A 25,713-nucleotide genomic window follows, 5' to 3' on the forward strand; every position below is an offset into this window, starting at 1 on the left:
TAAAAAAAACCTTGGGGCAGACGTAAAACCAACCTACATTTCTTATACAATATGAAATTTAAAGAGTAAAGACAAAATAGAGAACTTTTACCGCATGTAACTCGTATTTTTAAAGATGTCTAACTCTACCCTCAGTAATCAAATGAAAATTGTTCACTTCTGTACAATAGATCAGTAACAACCCTTGAAATCAAAAGTAAAAACTTACTAAAAAAAGAAAAATATGGAAAAAACAAATTGGTCCCAGTGGGGCTTGAATCTATGCCCCCTGAAAAAGTCAAAATAGGTTTTTGTAGGTCCTGGAATTGAATACTTTTCTAAAGGGGGTACACTATTACAAGAGTAATACCTCAATGAGAATTAACCTTTGACCTGCAGACGGCATGAAAGTCTGCCTTTGCGAGATCAACCTTCACATCCGTGCTATTCAGTCGGTCAATTTTCAGTGAACACCCCGGGCTTTGATTAATAAATGATATTACCCATACTGAATGGCGGACCAGTCCATTTCAGAAATTTACCATGCTATGGAATAATCAGTTTGTCAAAAAAATGGAAAATCAGCAAAATTGTGTATGAGAACTTTGAACTTTGAACTTTGAACTTAAATTTTTGTAACAAAAATGATACATTTTGATGATACTACCAGATCTCGGAAAGGGCAATAGTAACTGTTGATATTGCACCTTTTTGTTTATACGAAAATAAACGCCTTTTTCGTCCTAAGAGATTATAGTGAATGTAACTATTAATATAACATTCGCATGCTAATCATGTGGTTGTAAGGGGCTTCGGTGGTAAATGTCGCTGGCTTCGAATCACTTGCCCCTCACCCATGTGGTTTGGAGCCTCCCTCGGGGCGTTGAATTCTTCATGTAAGGAAGCCATCTTCCTGGCTTACGGAGGATCTGTGGTACTACCAAGATGTCCGTCTGTGATGAAATAATGTATTGAGGGGCGCTAGGAGTCTTCCTCCGTCATCAAAAGCTGGAAAGTCTCCATGTGACCGTTAAACCCATCAAAAACATACGATTTATAATCAAGTCTAGTACGAACTTTTATTGCGTCACTGAAACACATTTCCCTATAAAAACACACACGATGTAAATAGTTCATACCCAATTAATAAGCTAGTGCAAAGGTTACGAAATGTCGGATTGCTGTCACTGTAAGAACGTCAATACATAAATTGTATACATGTTGGTAGTTACTGTTGACATAATAGAGTAAATACGAAATAAAAAAGAAAATATCTTGCCGCAAGACATACGCGGTGTTAGTGGAGGTAAAAGATGTGAATAAGAATTGCTCCTGTTAGGCAACAAACTACTAGCAGGGCTTTTTTACCCTATAAATCTACCTCCGGTAAAAGGAGGTAATCCCAATGCAAAAAAGTATGTTTTTTCCCAAGTTGAATTTAAAATTCCCAAATGATTATGCCTTTTAGAGTTTTTACTGTTTTAAGACAGTTTTGCTAATTTGTATATATATTTAGGTAAATTATAATACTGTTGAACAATTACTGAAATGCAATTCATTAATATTTCACACAAAAACACATTTATGTAGATTTTGGTAATTTGCAAATTGTCCCAATTAAGACAATTTCCAAGAGCATTTTCCCAATTTCACCGGTATCGGTGGCATTCCCAAATTTATGAAAAAAAGGCCTGACTAGTTACCAGCTTCATAATTGTGAAAGCTTGTAGTTTATAAAAATTGTAATATTTTCAAATTCATCGAGAGCCTCGCAGGCAAGCGAATACAGAAGTTAGATTTTATTAATGGCGTGATGCTCAATAATTTGCGTAGTGCTGGTTCATTTTCGAAAGTTGACATTTTCTGACTTTAGTGTATCGGAATGAATTGTACATTGTACCACAAAAAACAAATCTGTATTTATCAGTACTTCCGTATCAGAATATGTCTACATATCAGTAATTTACATGACTGAAAAAACATTACATGTTTAACTTTCCATGTTTGGAACTAGTTTGTTATACGCCATTTAGATGAACATTGACATAGTACTGTCAGTTAAAATGATTACTTACCACTCACATGTAACCTGTCGTATGTATACAAGACACTGCATGCTCCTCGGGAACAAGCGACATCAGTAGTAGTCTGTCGAAACATCCAGCGTATCGATATTATGTAATGAAAACAAGAAAGCTCTAAAATCAGAATTCGTCAAATAAGTAAAAGGAAGATGTAAAGATTTAAAAAAAAAATACAGAAAACATGAAATGAAAAAAAAAAAGTTTCATTTTTTTAATTTTTTTTTTCAGGGACTACTTTTTGTCTCAATCGCGGAAATACATTTTACCACGCAAAAGAAGATCGATAAGCGCATTAATCTTTCAAGTTGATATGTACAAAGATGGTTTCTGAATTTAAATGTTTATTTATGACTTCATGCAATGACTTTATGCAATGAATCATTTTACCCTGCATGTCAAGCTATCAACATTTATTCTATTACTAAAATAAGTTATTGTTGTTTGCCTAATTACAATTTGTCCACACTATCGCAGCTCCAATATTATGAAATTTATTCGTATTGCGTCGTGTGCTCATATGAAAACGCATCGAAAATGTGAACTTAGAAAAATCCGGCAGGTGTCAAATTTGCCCTTTTTAAGCAGCCTAGTATGTGGTAAATATACAAATTTACAGCTTTTGTACAAAAATATGTCAAGTGGTTTTCAATGATCACCCATATATGATTACCCTAGGTAAAAATGAGCTGGACGACTCTGCAAAATCCAATATGTGACTTGAGTCTTTCTGAAATGACTATTTCACTCAGACCTTACAGTTCAAAGAAATTCAGTCAGTACATAAAACTTGGACACCATGACCATTTACTATGTACATTTCTTAAATTGTGTATCACAGCTGACCTTCCAAGCAAAAACGGCCTCTCTCTATATAAAAAAATGATTTAAATGTTCAACACTGCCTGCTGAATGTTCCAAACAGGCAAAATATCTGTAAACACCTCAAAACACATCAATTTGAGAAACTGTAACTGGTTCTCATAATTTTTCCAGTGACCAGTGTGAATTCCAGTGACAGTTCGTGCTACTGACCCAGCAACTTGCGCGAGACTGAAAGCCTTGCGGCCGTATAACATCTGAAAAATAATTCAAGCTAGTCACAATATCTTGGATTAAATACTTAAACAGTTTAAATGACTGCATGTACATTGTATGTGTAAAATATTTCTCAAAACAATCTGACTGCCAAGAAAGGGTGAAATACAAAAAGTGCCCCTCACAGCAACTTTTCTATGAACATACATATCACAATCTCCTTTCCTCACACTGAAAGTGTCACAATGTGAAATAAACCCTCAAAATCAAGTTTTACATAAATTATGTAAATTGTGTTAAAACATGCAGTTTAAATAATAAAAATATCAATCACAAAGCAGTCTGTTCATTTTCCTTGCCGAACTGGCTTGTAAATCTGAAGGAATGTGTACTGTTATAAAGTTAAATTAGGTAAAATCTGAACTGAATGTCCTCACAGGGAATACAGCTTAGTGCACCAACTATTATGAACAAAATCCTGTCCAATTTGATGGTAATTGTTTATAAATGTAAGGTCACGTCCACACTTGCTTCTAAAAGCAGTCATTATGGCAAAACTGGCTGGAATAATGTTATTCGGCTGTGACTATATACAGAGTTGGTGCGCCTGTGATATATTACAGACTCCGGTTTATACCGGATTAACTAAATTTGAACGAAAATATCTTAAATGTATATATTTTGTAACCATGGTGATACTAACCCTAACCTCTAGTCAGTTTATTATGCATTTTATACACTAAATGCGTGCGGACATGCAAAAAATGAGTAATTTAGCCGTGCGCTCCAATGGATAATAATTCCGCGCATGCGCAGAACGGCTGCACCAACTTTGCAATGAGAAACATTCATGGTATTCGCTGTACTTCTATTTTTGGCTTTTTTCGTTTGCCGTTGCAATTTAACGCAGTCTATTAGGCTTTACAATATCACTTAAATGTATCAATTTTGATTTAAAATATCTACAAAGCAATTATTTACCCATTCACAACACCGAACAATTGTATTCGGTCAAATCTGAAAAGTTGTAGACTTATACAATGTATATTCTAAGGCGGCCAATACCCATCTATGCGTCAAACTTCCCATTGCCTGAGAGTCCTCATTTTAGGTTTTTAGGAGACTCAAAATGATAGTTATCCATCAGAAGTAATTATACAATTCAGGACCTCAAATATAATGATTTATACTCAAGATGGGTAAAGGCAGCCGATATGCAAGTCTAGTGTGTGATAATCTGCCTGTTTTTCTTCAAAATCAATTAAAATATGCCAATTTGAGGCCCAATCAGTTCAGTCTTCAAGTCCTTCAACTGATTTTTTTTACATACATGATGATTATATATATTTCTCTATTCAGACTGTGTGTACTGTGTAAACTCAGACAAGTGACCAAGGGAGCAATTTCATGTAAACTACATATCTGACACTAGGCCAGATTTCTTCGGCACGGCTTACATTTTCAAAAAATCAAGACATTATCAAACTACGGCATTTGTAATACACCAGTTTGTTTTCTGCATACCGGTTTAAAACACAAAACTTATAAAAATGCATTTCATGCACAAAAACCTGTAAATTTAGAAGCTTTTCAAAAATATGTAAACTGAAAGTAGGATTTTTCTCATTTTTCCAGTGGATGTGCATATTTTACCCATACTGAAGCAATTTCAGCAAATGTAATGGTTAATCCAAATTTTTGCCAGATTACTATATTTACAAGCCATTTACTGTCAAAATTACAGCCAGGTAGAATGAAAAATAACTTTCTGAGTTATCTGTCCATATCAGGCATAAGACAACAGTTATTTTCACTATATGTTCTATATAGACACTGGCCACTATTGCAATTTCGACTGCATTTAAGGCCCCTTAAAACTACCTGCACTCAACAGAACTATTGAAGAGAAAAACTCGAACCACAATAAACATGGGGTTGACCATCTCTTTTTTCCAACATCTTGCACCAAATCACATCTGTATGAAGAATACTCTCTAAATGGCCGCAAACAGGCAAAACTGGCCCTATCAGAAAATCATGTTATGCATATTCTGACACTCTCATTCTGTCAAATTGTACCTACTGTTTCATACCTCTTCAGTTCAGTTATGCCATTTATTGCAGGTCATTCACTCAAAACTTAATCAATATTCACCATCAAACAGGGGAACTATTTTCCGCGTAACCACATCCGTATTGTTAAATAACTGTGTCATATCATAACTTGTAAGTGGTTAAAATTTAATCTGATGATAATTTGATCGCATGTATTGAAATTTAACAAATAATAAAGGCCTTCGAGTGGTTAATTATATTGGCTTCTTATTTACCACGGTTAAGAGTTCAGATGCGCAGGAATTGAATACTGAAGCAACTGAACTCTGAAACGTGAACATGGTAAATTAAGACGATAATTCACAAGAAGACCTCAATTGTTTTCGTTCTTAAATGTTCACTGACATATTTTACTAAATATTATGCTGGATTTCATTTACCGGAGGAGTAATGTATTGGACGTCATGCGGCAATGTGACATCATAATTGACGTCATAATTCTCTCTTACCGGTCCGCGCGTCAACCGTTGTTTATCGCAGAATAAACAGACCTTGATATCCATCTTTGTTTAACTGGAAATCAAATCTAGTCATGTTAGAATTCTTCGTAATACACCATACCATTGCTTGAAATTATTTACTTTCGTCATTTGAAGATAATAAGAACACTGAGAACACAAACGTCAAGGAGAGTGGTATTTAAATATGCCTAGTATGCAGAATTGCAACAGACAAAATAACATAACCATAGCAAATCTAAAATGCTGGCTTGCACTTTACAATATGTTGTTGAATTTCCGTTTGACCCAGTGAAATAATTCTTCTTTCTGAAAAAAATGTGGGTGTAAGAGATCAACAAGTTATGGGTAGTGTGATGTAATGATTGATGCCTTATTTAGTAAAATTTTGATAAAGGAGAAAGCGGTATTTGTTATCTTTATGCTACACCTTAACGAGAGAGTCATAAATATATCATGATTAAATGTTATGGATATGACAACAGAGTTTCAAGATGTAAATGGTAATAAACACTTCACCGTATAAATAATACGTATCTTGTAGATGCTTGCCATTTGCATTTTCTTAAATAGAACAATGTTTAAACACTTCCCAAAAGGAAATCAGCAGTTTCTTGACAAAATGACAAGACTTTGTATATCGAATGTGACTAAATACGACCTGGAGCGCCTTTGATAAATCACGAAATCCGGTATGTACCGGATTCAAGCGATTTGAATTATAAGTATTTTAAATGTATATTTTTTTGTAACAATGTTAATCCAAACGTTAACTTTTAATCATTCTATTATACATATGATACACTAAGTGTGTGCGGACATGCAGTAATTTGCGTATGTTTGCTGTGCGCTCAAATTGATAATCACTTCCGGACATGAGCAGAATATCTCTCAAGGTCTGAAATAAGCAAAAGGGTGTTAAACTACATAAATCATGACTGTTCATATTCTAAAATTATACAGATTCATTTGGCCACGTTCCAGAATGCAGAACCTGATGTCAGTTGACATGAAAATGACACACATTGTTTGCCATATTTAATGGAAGAACAATTTTTATCTTAACTTCATGAAATGGGGACACGTTATTTTTCTTATATACTAGGAGTAACGTTGATCTAAACAATATCGTAATGTTTCAAGCGACTTGCCTCCGTCGCTATTCGTTCGAAATTATGCTTGGGGAATAGAATTCTTTAATGTGAGGAAGCCATCTAGATGAGGGTGGATGCTTCTACTCAAAAGTGCCAGTTAGTGTCTGTAATAATTCTCGTAGGGATACCCGTGACCTTCTTCAACCAGTAAAAACTTATCAGTTGCCATAATATATAAAATATGGCAGTATTTGGTTACCGCAAACTAAATAAGTCCTCCTGTAAAGTCATTCTATTATGAAATGGAATTAATAAAATAGAGTTACTGATATTATTAGACTGTTTTTCTGACATCACAAATAAAACTGAAAAGTACATGTTTGCCAGTTTTCTTTCTTAGATAATAATAATTCCACACTGTGAAGGAGAAGGGCTGCTTACAGCTATTGAAAGTCTTGATTTATGTATAAACAGACCGCCTCGGTAGCCTAGTGGTAGAGCGTCCTCTTCGAGTGCGGGAGGTTGTGGGTTCGATCGCCGGCCGCGTCATACCAAAGACATAAAAATTGGTACTGGCAGCTTCCTCGCTTGGGGCTCAGCATTAAGGGGATAGTGCTAGGACTGGTCAGCCAGGTGTCAGTATAATGTGACTGGGTGGGGTATCATGCCACGTGTCTACGGCGTGATATTCCAGTGAGGCAGCACTATAAAGTTGGGCATTGTGCTAACTGCTACAAGTAGACACCGTTGTTTATATGACTGATAGCTGGGCAGATTAAGTCATATATTCGAGAAAATACTGCATTTGTTGATGCAAGCATGAAATTTGGCATGTATACACATCTGAGCCTTCTTCTTACAAAAAAAACCCGTTAGCCACTTAGCCATCTTGAAAAATGGCCGCCACAGGAAGTTGATTTTTGACTTAAACAGACCTAAGCCTAGTTCTTTTTTGTCAATTTTTATTGTAGTGTTTCTAAAAAGCATCATTTGGCTGTAAGTTCTATTCCCCGATATGATTTGTAGGGACTCTGCTGACATCCAATAACATCATAAAAACAATACAGAAAGGCGTTTCTTTATGTCTAAATGGTCTACTTTGAACCCCATGTAGTGCATTTCATTTCTTTTGCCTAATACTAAATATAATGAGCATTTTAACAGGCCTATTTCGGTGGTTCTAGAATGAATTATGTATTTCTAAAACAATACATAGCTGCATAACGACAATTTAATATAAAATGCCAGAAATAACGATAAAAATTTTTAATAGAAATAAAATTGGGAGGCAGAACTGCTGTTTTCGTATTTCATGACACTTTAATAACTTTTTGATTACAACAGTTTTAGGAGAAAGTGCTCTTTTATTGACTTCATGTGAAATTAATGCTTTGAGAAAAGAAATTTTGTTTCAAAGTTGCCAATTTGTCATATTGTGTCCGCCGCAGATTTACATTCAAGTTAATTTCCTCTTTCCTTCCTTGATCTAGTTCCGATTTTAACCATTTTGTCTATTCTTTTATTCAGATAAATAAAATATTAACAAGCTATTCGAATGGCTGCTAATTTTTATACCTCGTCCGAAGTTTTCGAGCCCACTCAATTAGCTTTGTACGGAGAGCGCAAATACACAGATCGCTAGGTCATGCGTACCACATATTTTCTCAATGATGCTCAAAACCTCTACTGACCCAGAGGTAAACTCTCCCAAAATACATTCAACCATAAAGAATGTAAAGTACTTCCTGGTTGGTTAGCCTCTTCCTCATAAGCCATCCTACATTTATCTTACAGATAAGCCATGACCTTGACAATGTTTATGTAAACTGTTTGTCTATGATTTTACAAAAGCTCAAAGTTCTTTTTCACAGTAAGTCATAATGAGAATAGCTGATGAAAATAATATGAAAATATGCAATGATATAAAATGCAGTTTGTAACAATTAAAAATAAACTGAAAGTACTGATGACTTTATAAGTATAATAAGCAATAATCATCAATGGATATACTGATCATGATCTGTGTTAAATGTGAAGAATGTTCTATCAACATAAATCAGCAGACTTAAATAGACCAGCTGAATGTCTTTGCTTTCCAGACTTAAAACACCATACAATTTGAGAATACAAACATTTATGATCAAATATTTGACAGTAAGATTACATTATGCAATACCAAAACTATGTATTATGTAACTTTATATTGTAAAAATCCAACTTTACAACAATTATATAACAATGATGAAATAAAGGACAATAAAATAATTGAGCCGTGCCATGAGAAAACCAGCATAGAGGGTCTGCGACCAGCATGGATCCAGACGCATCCGCACAGTCTGGTCAGGATCCATGCTGTTCGCTTTTAAAGCCTATTGCAATTGGAGCTGTTAACGAACAGCATGGATCCTGACCAGACTGCGCGGATGCGCAGGCTGGTCTGGATCCATGCTGATCGTTAACCCACTATGTTGGTTTTTTTCATGGCACGGCTCATATATACCAGTTACAGTGTGATACGACACCTTTGAAGCTGTGCATTAAGATCTGCAAACTAAACCACGATAGGGTTATTTATAACCTACGGGACAATAAATCAGACGTCAAAATTGTGAATCATGATAATAGTGTTCTATATGTCGTTTGCTGATGAGTGCCCTAATCACTTCTAAACTTCTCACGTGAGTCAGTCGACGTTGAATGATACTGCATGCCTTCAGTCCGAGACTTGCTTTGAATCCTTTTTTTTCTCTCACCTTTTTTTTAGAATTATAATATTTTGTACAATACACCAGTTTGTATTTTTTTGTATTTTCTTCTAATATCTACAACCAATTAAGTAAGATAGTGAGTTCAATCAGTCCGGTGATTTGTCACGTATTTTCGCGAACTTAAGTCGATCTTCTTATATGTTGTAAAGGGTCATTTACAGCGTTGTCTTATTTGAATAATTCATGTTAACGTTAATTAGTCTAGCAAATTATTACAATAATAGTATGTATCTATGTCATAGAAAATTATTTAAAAGCTGACAATGCTTTATTGTTTTGTTGGTTTTTATGGGGGCGGTTTTTTATTTACGTGTACGTTCGGTATGAAGTAATCTTTGGTTCTTCTGAATTTGGAAAGAACGTAAAACTCTCCTCTCTTATATTTACGTATAACGTAATTGCAGGGATTGCTGAAAAAGAATGTGATATAGACCTCGGTTTCCCTCAGTCTTTACGTACTTTTAATGTTTGACTATGCAAACAAAACGTCAAATAGCGTAATTACGCCAATTTGTTTCGCCTGAATTTCGCATTATATCTTTGTTACTAAAAAAGATATTTGAGCCGCACCATGAAAAAACCAACATAGTGCATTTGCGACCAGCATGGATCCAGACCAGCCTGCGCAGTCTGGCCAGAATCCATGCTGTTCGCTTTCAAACCCTATTGCAATGAGAGAAACAGTTAGCGAACAGAATGGATCCTGACAGGACTGTGCGGATGCGCAGGCTGTTCTGAATCCATGCTGGTCGCAAATGCACTATGTTAGTTTTCTCATGGTGCGGCTCAGATGTGATGAAATATAAAAACGTTTATTTGTACTTAAACTACATGACACAGTTATTAAAAAAATATTGCAACGCACGGCGAGATGACAGGTTAGCATATGCATTTTCGCATATCACGCTTCAGTAAGAATTGTGATGCGTGTACATTAACAGTCTATACTGATTGTTGCTGCAATATAATCAGAAAGGTTTGAAGAGATTAGAAAAAGAATTGCATTACATTTGGCTTAGGAGAGGACGTGTGAGGTGCTAATAGCACAGTTAAATACTAAATATTAATGTCTTTCAATGGGCTGGCCTTTTAAAACAAAACAAAAATAAACCCCAAAGAATTTGCAATCCTATATAAATGTACAATGACCAACGACATGTGTAATGAACGTAGCGTTTAACATTTCACATAACTTCGTACATTCTTCGACAGAGAAAGCTTTATCTTGAGCTTATTGTTGTAGAAGAGTCCTTGAGCCAAACCGTTGTGGATTTTAGAATTGAGATTTGGCACCAGTTTAGACTCCCCAGATGGTGTTTAAATGTATTATCCGTGACAGACTTCAAATGTTTATTCAGAGTAAACAGAATTTATGACTTTCTTTGATATTTTCTAATCAAATTAGGAATACACAGTGAAAGAAATAAGCAGCTATTTGAAATATGAAATACAACAACCAAACTATAACCGTTTTTCTTACAGGCGTAGTGATGGACCTGCCCTTTAAAGTCATACTGTTGTTTATATTTTAGTTTAGAGAACGTCTAACAAATTTATGATGATTATTTGACATAACTTACATTCTGTCCTCACAACAGCGGTGAAACAAATAAATAACGTGCCAGGTGTAACAGTAAAGTTGATAGACAGTGGTGTCATTGGTGTGTTCTATTTTGTCGCGATTTGTATTCACTTTTAAGGTGGCGTTATGCGCATCTTACTGCACATAGTGTGTTTTTGGTGAATGTTTTATAAAAGCAATGTTCGGTTGCTGCGCATTTAAATGTGTTAAATTAACAATAATGCCGCATAAGTATTTGAAGTTGATGCTTTAGAAAAAAAGAAATCGGACAAATAAAATAATAGTGATGTCTTCAATCTTCTACGCAGTGATCTCCCTTACCTATAGGTAGAGCTTTCTGAATTTGAAGGGAAGCAACTCCTGCGTGCAGTTTGGCTTTTTCTTAAAATGACATAAAGAATGCAACTAAATAAAACAAAATAATATCACGTTTTCTGCAAGATCATTTTCAGTTTAGTTTAAAGACGATGTATTTATCTCTAGTCACGAACAGATTATATTCTTTAGTAAAAAATAAATAAGTGCCAAAAATTTACACACATGGGCAGTTAAGTCACCCAGTATTGTGATAACGGGATAGTCAATAAGGCATTGTCATTGTTAATTCTGGTAATATTTCTATAGTAAATGTACAATTTACCGATGATATAAACTTAGCACGCTCCGGTTATTTGTAATATTCTCCTAGCTCTAACGTTCACGGTGTCTTACACTAACCTAAAACCCTAACTTTCACTATCTTTCTAGCCCTAATATTAACGGTATCTTGAACTGTCCACAAACCCTAACTTTCACTGTCCTCAAAACCCTAGCTTTCACTGCCCTCAAAGCCCTAACGTTGGTGGTATGTTGCACTATCCACCGAACACTCAACTTATATTTTTCAGCAAGAGTTGCGACTGTATCGGTTACCATTGATGAATATAAATTAATTGAGATCATAGGTACATACATATTCTACATATAATGTACAGTGTAACCTCTCCAGAGCGACCCTCTCTATAGCAAAACCCTCTCCACAACAGCATCATCAAAATTTCCCATTGCTGAAATTTACTATCAATTTAACCTTTATAAAGCAAGAACCTGTCAACAGAGGTCAGTATCTGCATTTCTCAAAGAGGGTTGCTCTGCAGGGGCTGTACTGTACCTCTTCATACAAATAATCCGTCCAATCCTTAAGAAAGATACGAATTTTGGGGACTGTCTTGGAATCACTTTGACTGACCTCTACCACCTCAACCTTCCCTACTCCAAAATCTCTGAAACTTAAATAACAATAACTTTGACACGTAAGCTTTTACCTAAAGAACTGAATTATAACTGAATCTTGAATAAATTAAATATTTCTTTTTAAACTTATCTTTTCACATTTTATTCTTTCAGTGTTGGTGGGTGCCCAGCAAGAGCCAGCCGCAAGGCCAAGACCTTCTCAAACTCCAAGATCATCGGGAAGCTACAGTGATTTCCCAGGCTCACTTGTGGCCAACAATCCAGTACAAACAAACAATGGTCAAAGTAAAGTAGGACCTACGAGTATTCCTTCTCGTGTAGTTAAACAGTTTGCTGGATCTATAGTTATTCCAGCATCATCGAGTAGCTACAGTTTGATACCTAGTAATGTTGGACCTAAAAGTGTTCCAAAACAATCTAGTAGTTTCAGCGCTGTGCCAAAGTCTGTTCAAGGCATACCAGTTTCAGCTGTCGCTGCATCTGAACTGGCACAGGTAAGTAGCTTATTTACTGCTAATCTTTCACTGAAATAGTTTAAACTTCCTTCAAATTTGATTTCCTCGTTTGAATAAATTTCTGCGCTATTTCGAATTCGATGGTATTTTAGAAATACATGTCACTTCTTCGTAAGAAAAAAAGTTCGCGATATATGCGTCTCATTCAAGCAAAATAACACAAGCACATTGGCTTGTAACTGTTTCCAAAAAAGTGTCTGCACTATCTGTTAAGAATATATGCTAAGCATTCGAATAGCTTATAATATATTGATACAAAAATGTTTAAACGCGATATCTCGAATTCCAAGGCAATGAACCTTTTACTCTACAAAAAAAAATCGACTAAATGTTCTGGGCGAAACTTGATAGGTTTTTCGAGATAGCCGGAATTTTGTGATAACCGAGATAAAGATAGCGCGTTACAGCTTTTTATAATAAGGAATACACAAGACATATCTTTTAATGGTTATAATCATCACTATTTTTTTTATCAAGGGCATTGTGAAACCGAAACCGCCGCTTAAAACTGGGACAGACACGTGGACACCAATGGGATTCACTGGTAATGGGAAAACTTATGAGGCTGCAGCAGAAAGCAGTTCTCAACAATGTAAGTGATATACCCTATACTATTTTATCTTGATATATCGTTGTCTTTAAAATATGTCAAACCTGTATATGCATTACCTCGTTTATGGAAGACAAAATCAGTTTTTGCTTTACTGTTAAAATATAAAGACATTTTCGAACAAACAATTATTTCATTACCTAGTTTAGCATTTTTGCGAATAAAGTCTATCAGCACATGAAGACTTTTTGTGTCATTTCGATATACCTATTAATAGCATTCCACTGAAAGCGTAGCTTGGTGTTCCACTTCATTACCTCTCATGGACAGACTGAATCAAACTGAGCCTGCTCTTAATTTGTTTGATTGCATTATCTCCTTTAGTTATATCTCTGGTTGCTTTATATACGGCTTTACTGTATACATGTGGTTTTTATGCATAAGTTAACGAACTGTAAATCTTAAAGTCGGAAATGAAAATAGATTTTTTATCTATGTCTTTAGCATACGTCTCATGCTAGCTCAGGTTTATTTCGGAAATTGGTATCAGATTCGGTGGCGTGTGTAGCACATTTTTATATCAGAAATGACTTGTTGTTTATTAGAGTCAGAGTTGAGACACTCCCGTCTGTGAACTTTTCAAGAAGTAAAATCTTCCTATTTCATGACAGATTGGTATATCTTGATAAGTGATAGCAATACTAATACCATTTTGCTATTGTTATATTAACTGGTTATATTATTAGTCCCCTACTTGTTGAAAACCAGTTTCGGGGACTATAGGAATACGCTTTTCCGTCATACTGTCATTCCGTCATTCCGTCCGTCCACAATTTCGTGTCCGGTCCATAACTCTTTCATCCATGAAGGGATTTTAATATTACTTGGCACAAATGTTCCCCATGATGAGACGACGTGTCATGCGTAAAACCCGGACCCCTAGCTCAAAGGTCAAAGTCACAATTGGAGTTCAAAGGTCAACAGGTCTTTTTTCCTGTCCGGTCCATAACTCTCCATAAAGGGATTTTAATATCACTTGGCACAACTGTACCTCGTAATAAGACGATGTGACATGACAACTTTCAGACCCCTAGCTCAAAGGTCAAGGTCGCACTTTGTCAAATGTTAACATGGCATGAACAGGGTCTGTTTCTTGTCCTGTCCATAATTCTGTCATTCATTAAGGGATTTCAATATCAATTGGCACAGATATTTCCCATGATTAGACGACGTGTCATGCGTAAATCCTGGACCCCTTGCTCAAAGGTCAAGGTCAAGGTCACAATTGGGGGTCAAAGGTCAATAGGTTTTTTTTCCTGTCCGGTTCATTCTGTTATTCCGTCATTCCGTCCGTCTGCAATTTCGTGTCCGGTTCATAACTCTGTCATCCATGAAGGGATTTTGATATTACTTGGCACAAATGTTCCCCATGATGACACAACGTGTCATGCGCAAAACCCGGACCCCAAGCTAAAAGGTAAAGGTCACAATTGGAGGCCAAAGGTCAATAGGGTTTTTTCTGTCCGGGCCAGAACTCCATCAAGGAATTACAGTATTACTTGGCATAAATGTTCCTCATGATGAGATGACGTGAACCCTAGCTTAAAGGTCAAGGTCACAATTTGAGATCAGAGGTCAATATGATTTTTTTTCCTGTCCGGTCTATAACTTTGTTATGCAAAAAGGATTTAAATATCAAGTTGGCACAAACATTCTCCTGGATGAGACAACATGTTGTGTGCAAAGCCCGGGCCCTAGATCTAAGGTCAAGGTCATACTTAGAGGTCAAAAGTCAAATTCAAGAATGACTTTGTCCGGAGCATTTCTTCTTCATGCATGGAGTGATTTTAATTTAACTTGGCACAAATGTTCACCACCATGAGATGAATTATCATGCGCAAGAACCAGGTCCCTAGGTCTAAGGTCAAGGGCATACTTACAGGTCAAAAGTCAAATTCAAAAATGAGTTTGTCCGAAGCATTTCTTCTTCATGCATGGAGGGATTTTGATGTAACTTGGCACAAATGTTCACCACCATGAGGCACCCGTTTTTAGAATTACGTCCCTTTGTTGTTACTATAAATAGTTTATATTGTAAATTTTTTTATTACTGGCCGTAGGGAAAAATCGAGACCACTTTTCTGTGGTACAACATGCATGTTACATCCAATTTTTATGTGTATTTTGATCTGTCTCTACCTGGTAAAGAGTTCCTTGTGGACTTATACTATAAAGATTTTTTTTAGGATTAATTTCACTTTGTTGTTACTTTAAATAACTTTTATGATAACTTTTTTATAAGGCCAAAAGGAATTCAAAGAAAACAATTGTACGTTTTATATATGCAAATTCTAATCCAAGTGCTTTGTTATATTATATTGTATATATAGTACAGTATTGCTTATACATCATTGACAGATATAAGTTCATTATGTTATACTGCAGTAGAGAAAATTTGGTGCCTTCCTGTAGGGGACTTTGTATTGCATGGCAATACTCTACTGAGATAAAACTTTTCACACTTTTTTCATATGACCATTTATACTAGGCAGTCCTATATTTATGTATACTATAGTGTACAAAATGAAAATAAATCTCGTTTCCGCCTATTGTTCAGCAGTCAGGTCAGAAAACCAGTGAGAATATCAAGGAGAGTTGTTTCACCCGGATATTACGGCCCTGACAGACTATTAAACACTTCCTCATATAATCTGTCCTTTAATCAATGTACTCTTCATATGAATATCTTCGTAATTTTCAAATATAACTATTTCATTGACGCGACAAGAATGTACGCCTATACTTCAAATTTACATTTTTCAATATCACTAAAAATGCCTTAACCTTTAGCCTGCTGGCGGCAAGTTATTCTGCCTTTGCGACGAGTGCAGACCAAGATGGTCTGCACTGTTCGCTATTCAGTCAGTAAATTTTCAGTAAACGCCCCTTCAAATGATAAATGGTACTGCTCAAATTGAATAATGGACCAGTCCATTATAGAAATTTAGCAGGCTAAAGGTTAAATAACACTGCACAACTGGTACGTGTGTGCTATTATTCTCATATTTTAATCATACAACATAATTTTATTTGTATAAAATTAATATAAATTCGTTTCTTTTATTATGATAAAATATTATTATATTCCTATAAATATTAATAACATTGGCTTAAGGAGGTAGGTTACCTTCATATTTGTATGTGCGCATGTCCAACCGGAAGCTAACGTGACGATTTACGACGACGTTTACGACAAACTAAATGTGTTTGTATATTCATTCTTCTGAATACAAATTATGAACCTGTCTTCGATCTGATTCTTTATGGTTAAATAATGTAGAAATAATGAATAAATTGCCGCAGAAACCTTTCAAAACAATGTTGCCTTAAAATAACGTCATTGACGTCATGACGTTACGTGTCAGTTACCGCGCAAAATTAATAGCTTTTATCTTGAAAGTACGTAATTCTGTGCATTTTCTTTATTTTAACTTTTTTCAAACAACCATTATTTGCTGAAATATTTTTTACGAGTCTTTTGCTCTGAATAATAATCAATATTTTGCTTCTTTTATGTAGTTATATTAAAATGTTATGCGGAACGTAAGAAAATGGATGATGGTAACCAATGTTTTTGGAATATAGCTGGGTGAAAGGTAACTTGTTACGGCCATTTTCAAGTCTAGCAGTTTGATTTGTAATACCTATTTGTCAGGTTCCGTTGATAACTTGTTACTAATATGCTAAAACTAAGATCTAAAATTGTTCAAATTTCAGTAGAAAATTGTGGTTTCTTGAATTGAATTGATGTTTCCATGGAAACGAAGCCCGTGACCTATGTATCTAAATGTAAAATTCAAAAGCGTTGGCACTGGTCTATTTAAGAAACACAGCTTCGGCTTTTTATTTTCATTTCAACAATATCCATGAGAATAATAGCAGCATGCTGAACGATTTTTTCATGATAAATGCCAGACAAAGGGTACTGCTGTAAATATTCTAAGCTGTGAAATTTGTTTGAATAAATGCAAATAACACGAAAATATAACTTACGTTAATAATAATATTTTTAAAGCTACGTCAACTAGAAAGATGCTCTTATTCAATATTTTTTATAAGAAATTACGACAAAAAGCAAGATATAAGCTATTTTAAACATATCTGTTGCCATGGTTACTTTTAACTTTAAGAAAAATATTGTACCATATAAAGTGCTTGGAATTTTGTTAATGATATTACCCAAATATTCCATGTTGGTCAACAACAGAATGGCACTGAAGCCGTCGAAAACCCCTATTTTTATACATAGTTGTTTAAATATGAGAGAAAATGCGTTACCATGGAAACACGAGCCCCGCGACATTTACATTTTGAGCTTATATTAGAAAGCTAACGTGCATACTAGTAAAATTATCAATTATGCAGACTTCTACAAATATCAATGAAACTAAAATACACTGAAAAGTGTTAAATATCCGTATTTTCCTTCTTCTTTCAATATTTGGAGGGTCATGTTCTTCAAACCTGGATAAAAATTGAACTTGAAGGGACAGAGACAAATGAAATTGAGATTGTAGCAGTTAAAACTTCATATTACATATTACACGAAATACAAAAACAAATGCTGCGGTTCAACTAATTTGAATTTACCCTTGTAACAAGGTAACCTACCTCCTTAAATAACGCTGTAAAACTGGTACGTCTACGGTACCATCGTTCCCATATTTAAATAATACAGTATAAATTTACTTATATAAATATTTATTATTTTCTTTGTTTATTGTCTATATTATGATAAACCATTATTATATCTGTACGTAGTTTAATAAAAATGTCTGAAGTAACAATATAAAACTGGTGCCATCGTTCTCATATTTAAATAATACAATTATTATTTTATTTATATAAATAATTTAAAATATAAATTAATTTCGTTCGTAACTTATTATTTTATAAAAAAATACTTGCGTTCAAAACTGCAAGTCTTTCGGTTTTTTTGTTCAGAGATGTTTGATTATATTAACTCATTTACTGCAGGTCGAAACAACAACACGGAACAAAGTTTACCTTTATTCAATGGCTGTGTACGAAGAATATGTCAGACCATGCAAATGATATGCAAATAATGGCCAAAAGGCCAGACACACCTCATATATAATTACAAGGATTCATTTTTTAAATGCATTGTAATGAAATCACATGCAATTTCATATCGTTTGACACGTGTTCATAAATCATGTGATGCTATGCTAATATTTGAAATAAAGTGTTTGGCACGTGTTTTACATAATATAATCAAATCAAAATCAAATAAATGAAACTTTTTTTTTATTTTTTAACAGTAAATGTCAAAAGTAGTATAATGTTATGATATATTTTAGTACATGTTCTTAGGTGAATTATTGAAATATAAGCGTGAAATGTTTGAATGTGTTTCTATATATTTTTAACTCGGTGATACATTTGTATATGTCGCAAAAATGCTTTATAATAGTAAAGAAGTACGCCCTATATAATGGCAAAGAAGTACGCAAATGGAATATGATATACCATTCATAAGACTTTTAAATGAAAAAAAAAAATCAAAATCGCTCAAGTACCAAACCGTACATTGTCGGTTGTTGCTATGCAACTGAATTGTGCTTTCTTGATGAAAGAAGTCTTTATTTTACACTGCAAAATAAGAAAAAAATCATTTTGTAAAGTTATTACTTAGTACTGGTAACAGGAAGATTTTGGTATATTGGGTTAAAAGCTATAATTTCTCCATCCTTTTTACACACAAATGTATTTCAGCTGTAGTTTTACTTGAAAAATGCGCATAACTCCACTTTTAGATATAATAAGATTATAATAAAAATTAAGATATTTTGGTAAAATTTACACATCTTTTTTATTGTTTCCACACAGTCTATTAAAACACAAGTGAAAGACCGTCATGGTGCAGTTCAGTTTCTGCACCAAAGGATTTTTTTCTAATCAGATCCTGTATGCCTAAGGACATTACTCAAATCTGGTGTTCATTTTGTAAAAGACTTTCGATCTCATACATTGAATACAGGTCTACTGGAAATCAATGATTTTATAAGTTTTGTTCACTTCTCGACTTATCTGCTTAATGAAGAACACTTGTCTAAATATGAGGTGTTTTATCACTTGTCTAAATATAAGAAGTTTTAACACTTGTCTAAATATAAGATGTTTTATCACTTGTCTAAATATTAGATGTTTTATCACTTGTCTAAGTATAAGTAGTTTTAACACTTTTCTAAATAATAGATGTTTTATCACTTGTCTAAATATAAGAAGTTTTAATACTTGTCTAAATATTAGGTTGTCTAAATATCAGATGTTTTATCAATTGTTTATATTGTGAAAATTAACAATAAGAATGCAGAAAGAGTCAAGCTTTACATAATTTAGCAGTTACCTAACTATATGTCTAATAAAGATATTCTTTTGAAGCATAGAACGTGACTAGGCAACATAATAGCAAACTCGGCAATCTTTAAGTGCCGTGTGGCTGTTGTAGAAAACGTCTCCTAGTACTTGGATTCAGTGTTGTTATATTTACTGGTCCTTTTCGACCATGGAGTCCATTCAATACATGTATCTATGCAACAGAGTTCCGCTTAGGGTTGCAAGGGGTGTTGCATTTTTCATTACCTCTCATGAACAGACTCACGCCCTCTAACTTGAATGAATATCATTCTCATATGTTTTAGTTCTGGGTTTATACATTTACTGAATGAAAAAAAACGTTTTACTTGACAGTCAGTGGACACAAGAGAAAACCTCATTGAAACTTAACGCTCTCTTACAAAAAAGGTATACTGGAAAAATTAACTTCATAAAAATGTTTTCTACCTCAGTGCCATATGATGCGAGCCAAAGTAAGCAAACGATCGGGGAACAGATTATGCAAAGACAACAGAAACAACAACAGCAACAACCACCACAACAATATGACATATTCGGATTTCCTGTCAATAATTCACCAGGTATGTTAATTTTGAATAAATTTTTCAACTTTTTTTAGATTCATATTTCAGGTTTAATTAAATGAAACGTAAAAATGTATTTTTATTACTGCAAAATGCAAAAAAAGGTTGTTATACGTGTCTTTATTCATGTATTTAAAAGATATTAATTAACACCGTTTCTAGTAGGGTCAGTCAACTTACAGTTTCTAACTGCAAATTTGGTAATGCACTATGCACAATGTATTAACATTGATACTTATTGATTTTGTACTGATTTCATAGGCACCATATTTTCTACTTAATGTTGACGCATAATTATTTAGCTTATTATGTCCTCTTTTGTTCATTCATGTTATACATAATTATTACTTTGATTAGCTTCCACTTTCTTCCCGCAATCAAAATGTTTGCATCAAAAATAGCATTGTTGATATTTAGACATTTAAATGATGTTATTTTAGTTTCATTTGCAAAGTTACAGTTGAACATATTTTAACCCTTAGCCTGCTGGCTGCAGATGATTCTGCCTTTGCGACCAGTGCAGACCAAGATCAGCCTGCACATCCGTGCAGTCTGATCATATTCTGCACTATTCGCTATTCAGTCAGTAAATTTTCAGTGAAAAACCCTTTGAGTAATAAGTAGTACTGTCCAAATTGAAAGATGGACCAGTCCATTATAGAAATATAGCAGGGTAAGGGTTAATTTATGTAATAAGTAGACCAATTATGTACTGTTAACTACAAATATCTATGAAAAATGACTTGCACCACGCTTTTGCTTTTATGCGCATAAATAGATGTTTTTAGCTTTATGCAAGCTTTCACTAATCATCCAGTTACTGCTTCATAACTGAAACACAATAAGCTGAACTCTGATAAGAAGAGACTATTTGAATGCAAATTTAGTGTAGTGTCCGCTATGTTTTTCTGTCTTAATACTTTTAAAAGTTCGAATAAGTTTGAGTTATGCACTTTATCTTAGAAAATATTCGTTTGCATTACATTAAAGAAAGGACTAAAATGACATTTAGCACAGCATAACTTGAATAAAATCAGAATGTATTTTACATCCTCTGCTCTTTAACGTATTGGGAATATCATGTTACGTAAAATATGCAACGGGGTTAACATGTAACGTAGCTTATTTATTTATCTATCAACAGTGACTAACTGTTATTTGGATGAATATAACGCTTAATTCGCTATCGTGTCTGACACCGTGCCAAAGGCACTGTCAATAACGGCTGTGACTAAATACAGTGTTGGAGCGCCTGTGATATATTACAGACTCCGGTATATACCGGATTAACTAAATTTGAACAAAAATACCTTAAATGTATATACTTTGTAACCATGGTGATTCTAACCCTAACCTTTAGTCAGTATATTATGCACATTATACACTAAATGCGTGCGGACATGCAAAAAAATGAGTGTTTTTGCCGTGCGTTCCATTTGATAATAATTTCGCGCATGCGCAGAACGGCTGCACCAACTCCGCAATGAGAAACATTCGTCGATAACAGTGCGCGGCCATTATTACATAATAATGTTGCTTTTACGCTGCAGGTTCAAATCCTGATTTTTGTCAAAACGATTTTTTAAAAATTCTACCAGGTAATTTTAACATGCTTTAGGGTCAATGGACTTATGTTAATAATGTAAATGTAAATTGTGTGTACTTTATCACTTACAGACCCATTTGCCGATCTATTTGGTCTGACACCCAGTAATAGTCTTTTTGGACCAATGCCAGTCTCACAGGACCCATTCTTCGGAAGTTTTGGAGGTGATGAATGCCCTCGTACCTGTTTAACAGATGAAATATAGATTATATACAAATATATACAAGCAGTTACAGTAAAACAGATTTCAAGCTGACAAAAAACCATATAACTTGAAAATGCATCTTTTTTGTTTTGTACTTATATTTAAAAAGCCAACTTTTGTTCCAAAATTGATACTGTGAACTCATTTCTGTTCAATGGGGACTATGTCAATCCGCGAAAATAAAACCAAGCCAACTATTAAAACTCTTATGTTGTGTTAAAGTCCACGAATTTATACCACAAAGAACGTAGCCTAGTTGTGTTTTCCAATACCATAGCATTTGTTCCCATGAAATGCAATGACTTTACAGTAGATCTAAATGAACGGAATGAAAAGCCACTGCCGTGCTGAATTTGTTTGTGCAAATGTCATGTTAAGACTATTTAGCGAAAATCAATCGGGCCTAAACAAAAACTTGCCGACATATACTATTCTTTAATCTTTATCTATGCAAAAATCAAATGACAAACCTATTATTGATGTCATTCAACTAAACAACAACAAATTCTAAGAATTGTGCAGTTACAACATTTCTTACACCAACAACCTGATTCGTTTATCTCTGTTTTACTGTACTGCTTTTAAATCGTTATTGTTTCACTAACAACGACTCGTATCCTAACCTACCAATATTCTGCATGCTATTTAAATCATCTAAAAGCGCATACTTTGAGACAATGCCATAAGTCTTGAAAGGCATTCTTAACAGTTTTTGTTAAAGGTCACATGGTATTATGGATGGAATATTATGGCACAAGATGTCAGGCCAAGCTTTGACATAAGATGAAAAAAGGTTATATAATATAATCCGAATAATTAACGATTACCAATTTATGCAAGGTTGATTTTGGACACGACTGACTTGAAGAAAACGCTAGGCTTAGGTGAGTAACATGTTTTCAACTTTTACCATCTTTTTCATTATAATTAAATTCCCATGTAGTATAATTCAGTTTTCTATTAAACAGATTTGGGGGCAAAACCCTAGATTCACAATGTATATTCCATCTGCCAAAGACAGTGTTCTTTCTTCAGTAGATAAACACAATATTTTAAAAAGATGTTATAATTATGTTCAGGTCCTTTAGAATATGGGTGCCATTTTTTCAAGTACCGTTCTTTATCAGCCAATATTTCAAGAGTTTCGTGTCCGATTCATTAATCATGACTTATTTTCTTTATAATCAAGAAGAAGACTTTTTAAAGGTATTCGGCATTGTATTTTCTATTAATTTGTTAATTTTCTTTTCAAATACATGTTATTAAGCCCTCAACAGACGGTAGGTTTTTATTGTACAACACCAATTAAATTTAGGATGTACAGTCAAATATTATCGTGTCTACGATGCTATTCCTTGATTTCGTAAATCTTAAGTCTTGACTTACTGATTTAGGACATGTTCTATTTCGTAAGTTTTGCCTTACATACCACCCATGTTGACAAGCAACAAATTGGTAAATAATTAGTTGATAAGAGGCAAGTGAATGAAATTCCAGAAACAATTGCTAAAAAGATAAACACAAATCTGAATATAAAATGGCTTCCAATGCATCATGGAAAAAGGATGACACTGAAAAGTTAAATGATTTGAGCCGCGCCATGAGAAAACCAACATAGTGCGTTTCCGACCAGTATCCGCGCACTCTGGTCAATGCTGTTCGCTAACGGTTTCTCTAATTGCATTAGGCTTTGAAAGCAAACATCATTGATCCTGACCAGACTGCGCGGATTCAAAAGGCTGGTCTGGATCCATGCGGGTCGCAAAGCCACTATGTTGGTTTCCGCATGGCGTGGCTCATTCGTGTCTTGCGTAATCAAATTCATGGGACATAAAAAGGTGAATATTATTTCTTATTATTAATGGTTACATTCTTTTCAGTACCTGATGCTCTATGTTTACTAGTTAAATCTTTGTGATTTATATCATGGGAGTGGAATACTGTCTGAATGTGAAAGATGTACAATTTTTTAAAATTGTACATCTTTGAGATAATTAGTGTTGTACAACTAGAACCTACCGTATGTTGAGGCCTGTACCTCCCTGCGGCAAACTGCATAAATATGACCTTAAAATCCATAATGGAGGAAATGCAGAATCATATAATTGACATGCATGCTACTTTATATTTAATCACTTATCCTCTGTTATTATAATATATGCATGAATGTACGTAATGATTAATTACCATAAATTACATATATATATTAACACTGAATATGATTACGATTATATTACATATCTTTCAGTCATTAATATAAATCTGCAAGCTCGCTGAAGAGTTTTTGTCAATGAAACTACAGATTTGCGCATTTAATCATAGCCTGGTTCTCAGCGTTTACCTAATTATAGCAGTTAATGGGCAGGTAATCCTGACCAGTTGTTTTACAAAACCGCGTTCTGTGCCATTTTCAGTGTAGTTCATAAAATCTGAGGCATAGCGATGTTAACCAGGCAAATGCTGTAGATCTTAAATGACATTACCTAAACTAACAGTTAATTGACAAAAAATTCCAAACTTTAATCTTGATGACTTAACGCCTATAACATTTAAAAGGAACTGATATCCAGATCGTACGATAACAAAGAAAAACGTAAATGTTCATATATCAGGAAATTATTGCTATATTTCTTAAGTTATGGGAACACATGGACATCAGTTGTCTCTACTATTTTTCGTTTAAAAAAAATGAAAACCGTTTGCCTTGATGTACTGAAGCTTAACTACCCTAATTATAACGATTTACTAGTATATAAAAGGTGGTTAAGTACGAAGTACTAATGAATATAGTAAGAAAGTTTTAATTGCCGAGGCAGCCCGGGTTCGATTCCAAGACTCGCAGATGTTTGTTTTTTATCTCTTGATTTAGCAGTTTTAAGATCATTTTGGCCAGAGTCTTGGGTCCAGTGTCTTTCACTCGCGTTACAAGATTCAAGCGTTATAACAGAAACTATATTAGCAAAAGACTTGCTAGTATCACTTTATTTATCCTGTTTAAAACCCATTACAGTAAGCAATGTAGTAACTTGCTTTATAAAAAGTTATAATGAAGATGAATACTACTTGTAATTCAGCTTTTCTTAGCAGTTAATGGTTTACTACATTTAACTTAATTTTGACCTGCCTTAAGATTAAGCTTGAAAATGGAAAATGTAAATGGAATCGTTTATAAAATAAAGAGACGTTTATGAAATAAACTACTGTAAACAGAATAAAAAAACTGTACATTTTTAGGTGCTGTTGGAGGCTCAAATCAAGGTGGTCAAGGGATGGGTGGTCACGGACCTATGGGCAATATGCTTCAGGCAATGCTACTAATGCAACTCTTTGGTGACGCCCCTGACCCACAGCCAAGGAGGAGGGGTCGTGGAAGAGCAGCACAAGCACAGCTTACGCCTACTTCAGCTCTTGATCAGCTAATGAGATTAGAGGAAATCCGTATGATGAGGAATCGACAGCGAGCACGTGTGAATAGAAACAGAAGG

General features: G+C 34.4%; 1 protein-coding gene across 5 annotated transcripts in view; it reads left to right on the top strand.

Moving 5' to 3' along the window:
- Positions 1 to 25,713, top strand: part of LOC123541713 (proteoglycan 4-like) — a 74,339-nt gene that overhangs the window by 14,649 nt on the left and 33,977 nt on the right. For all 5 annotated transcript variants that reach the window (XM_053531079.1, XM_045327266.2, XM_053531080.1 and 2 more), the window contains exons 2-4: positions 12,502 to 12,842; positions 13,341 to 13,455; positions 20,286 to 20,414. In XM_053531079.1, the coding sequence (XP_053387054.1) occupies positions 12,502 to 12,842; positions 13,341 to 13,455; positions 20,286 to 20,414 (585 nt within the window). The remainder of the gene's footprint in view (positions 1 to 12,501; positions 12,843 to 13,340; positions 13,456 to 20,285; positions 20,415 to 25,713) is intronic.

Source organism: Mercenaria mercenaria, chromosome 19 (genome assembly GCF_021730395.1).
Source record: "Mercenaria mercenaria strain notata chromosome 19, MADL_Memer_1, whole genome shotgun sequence".
NCBI lineage: Eukaryota > Metazoa > Mollusca > Bivalvia > Venerida > Veneridae > Mercenaria > Mercenaria mercenaria.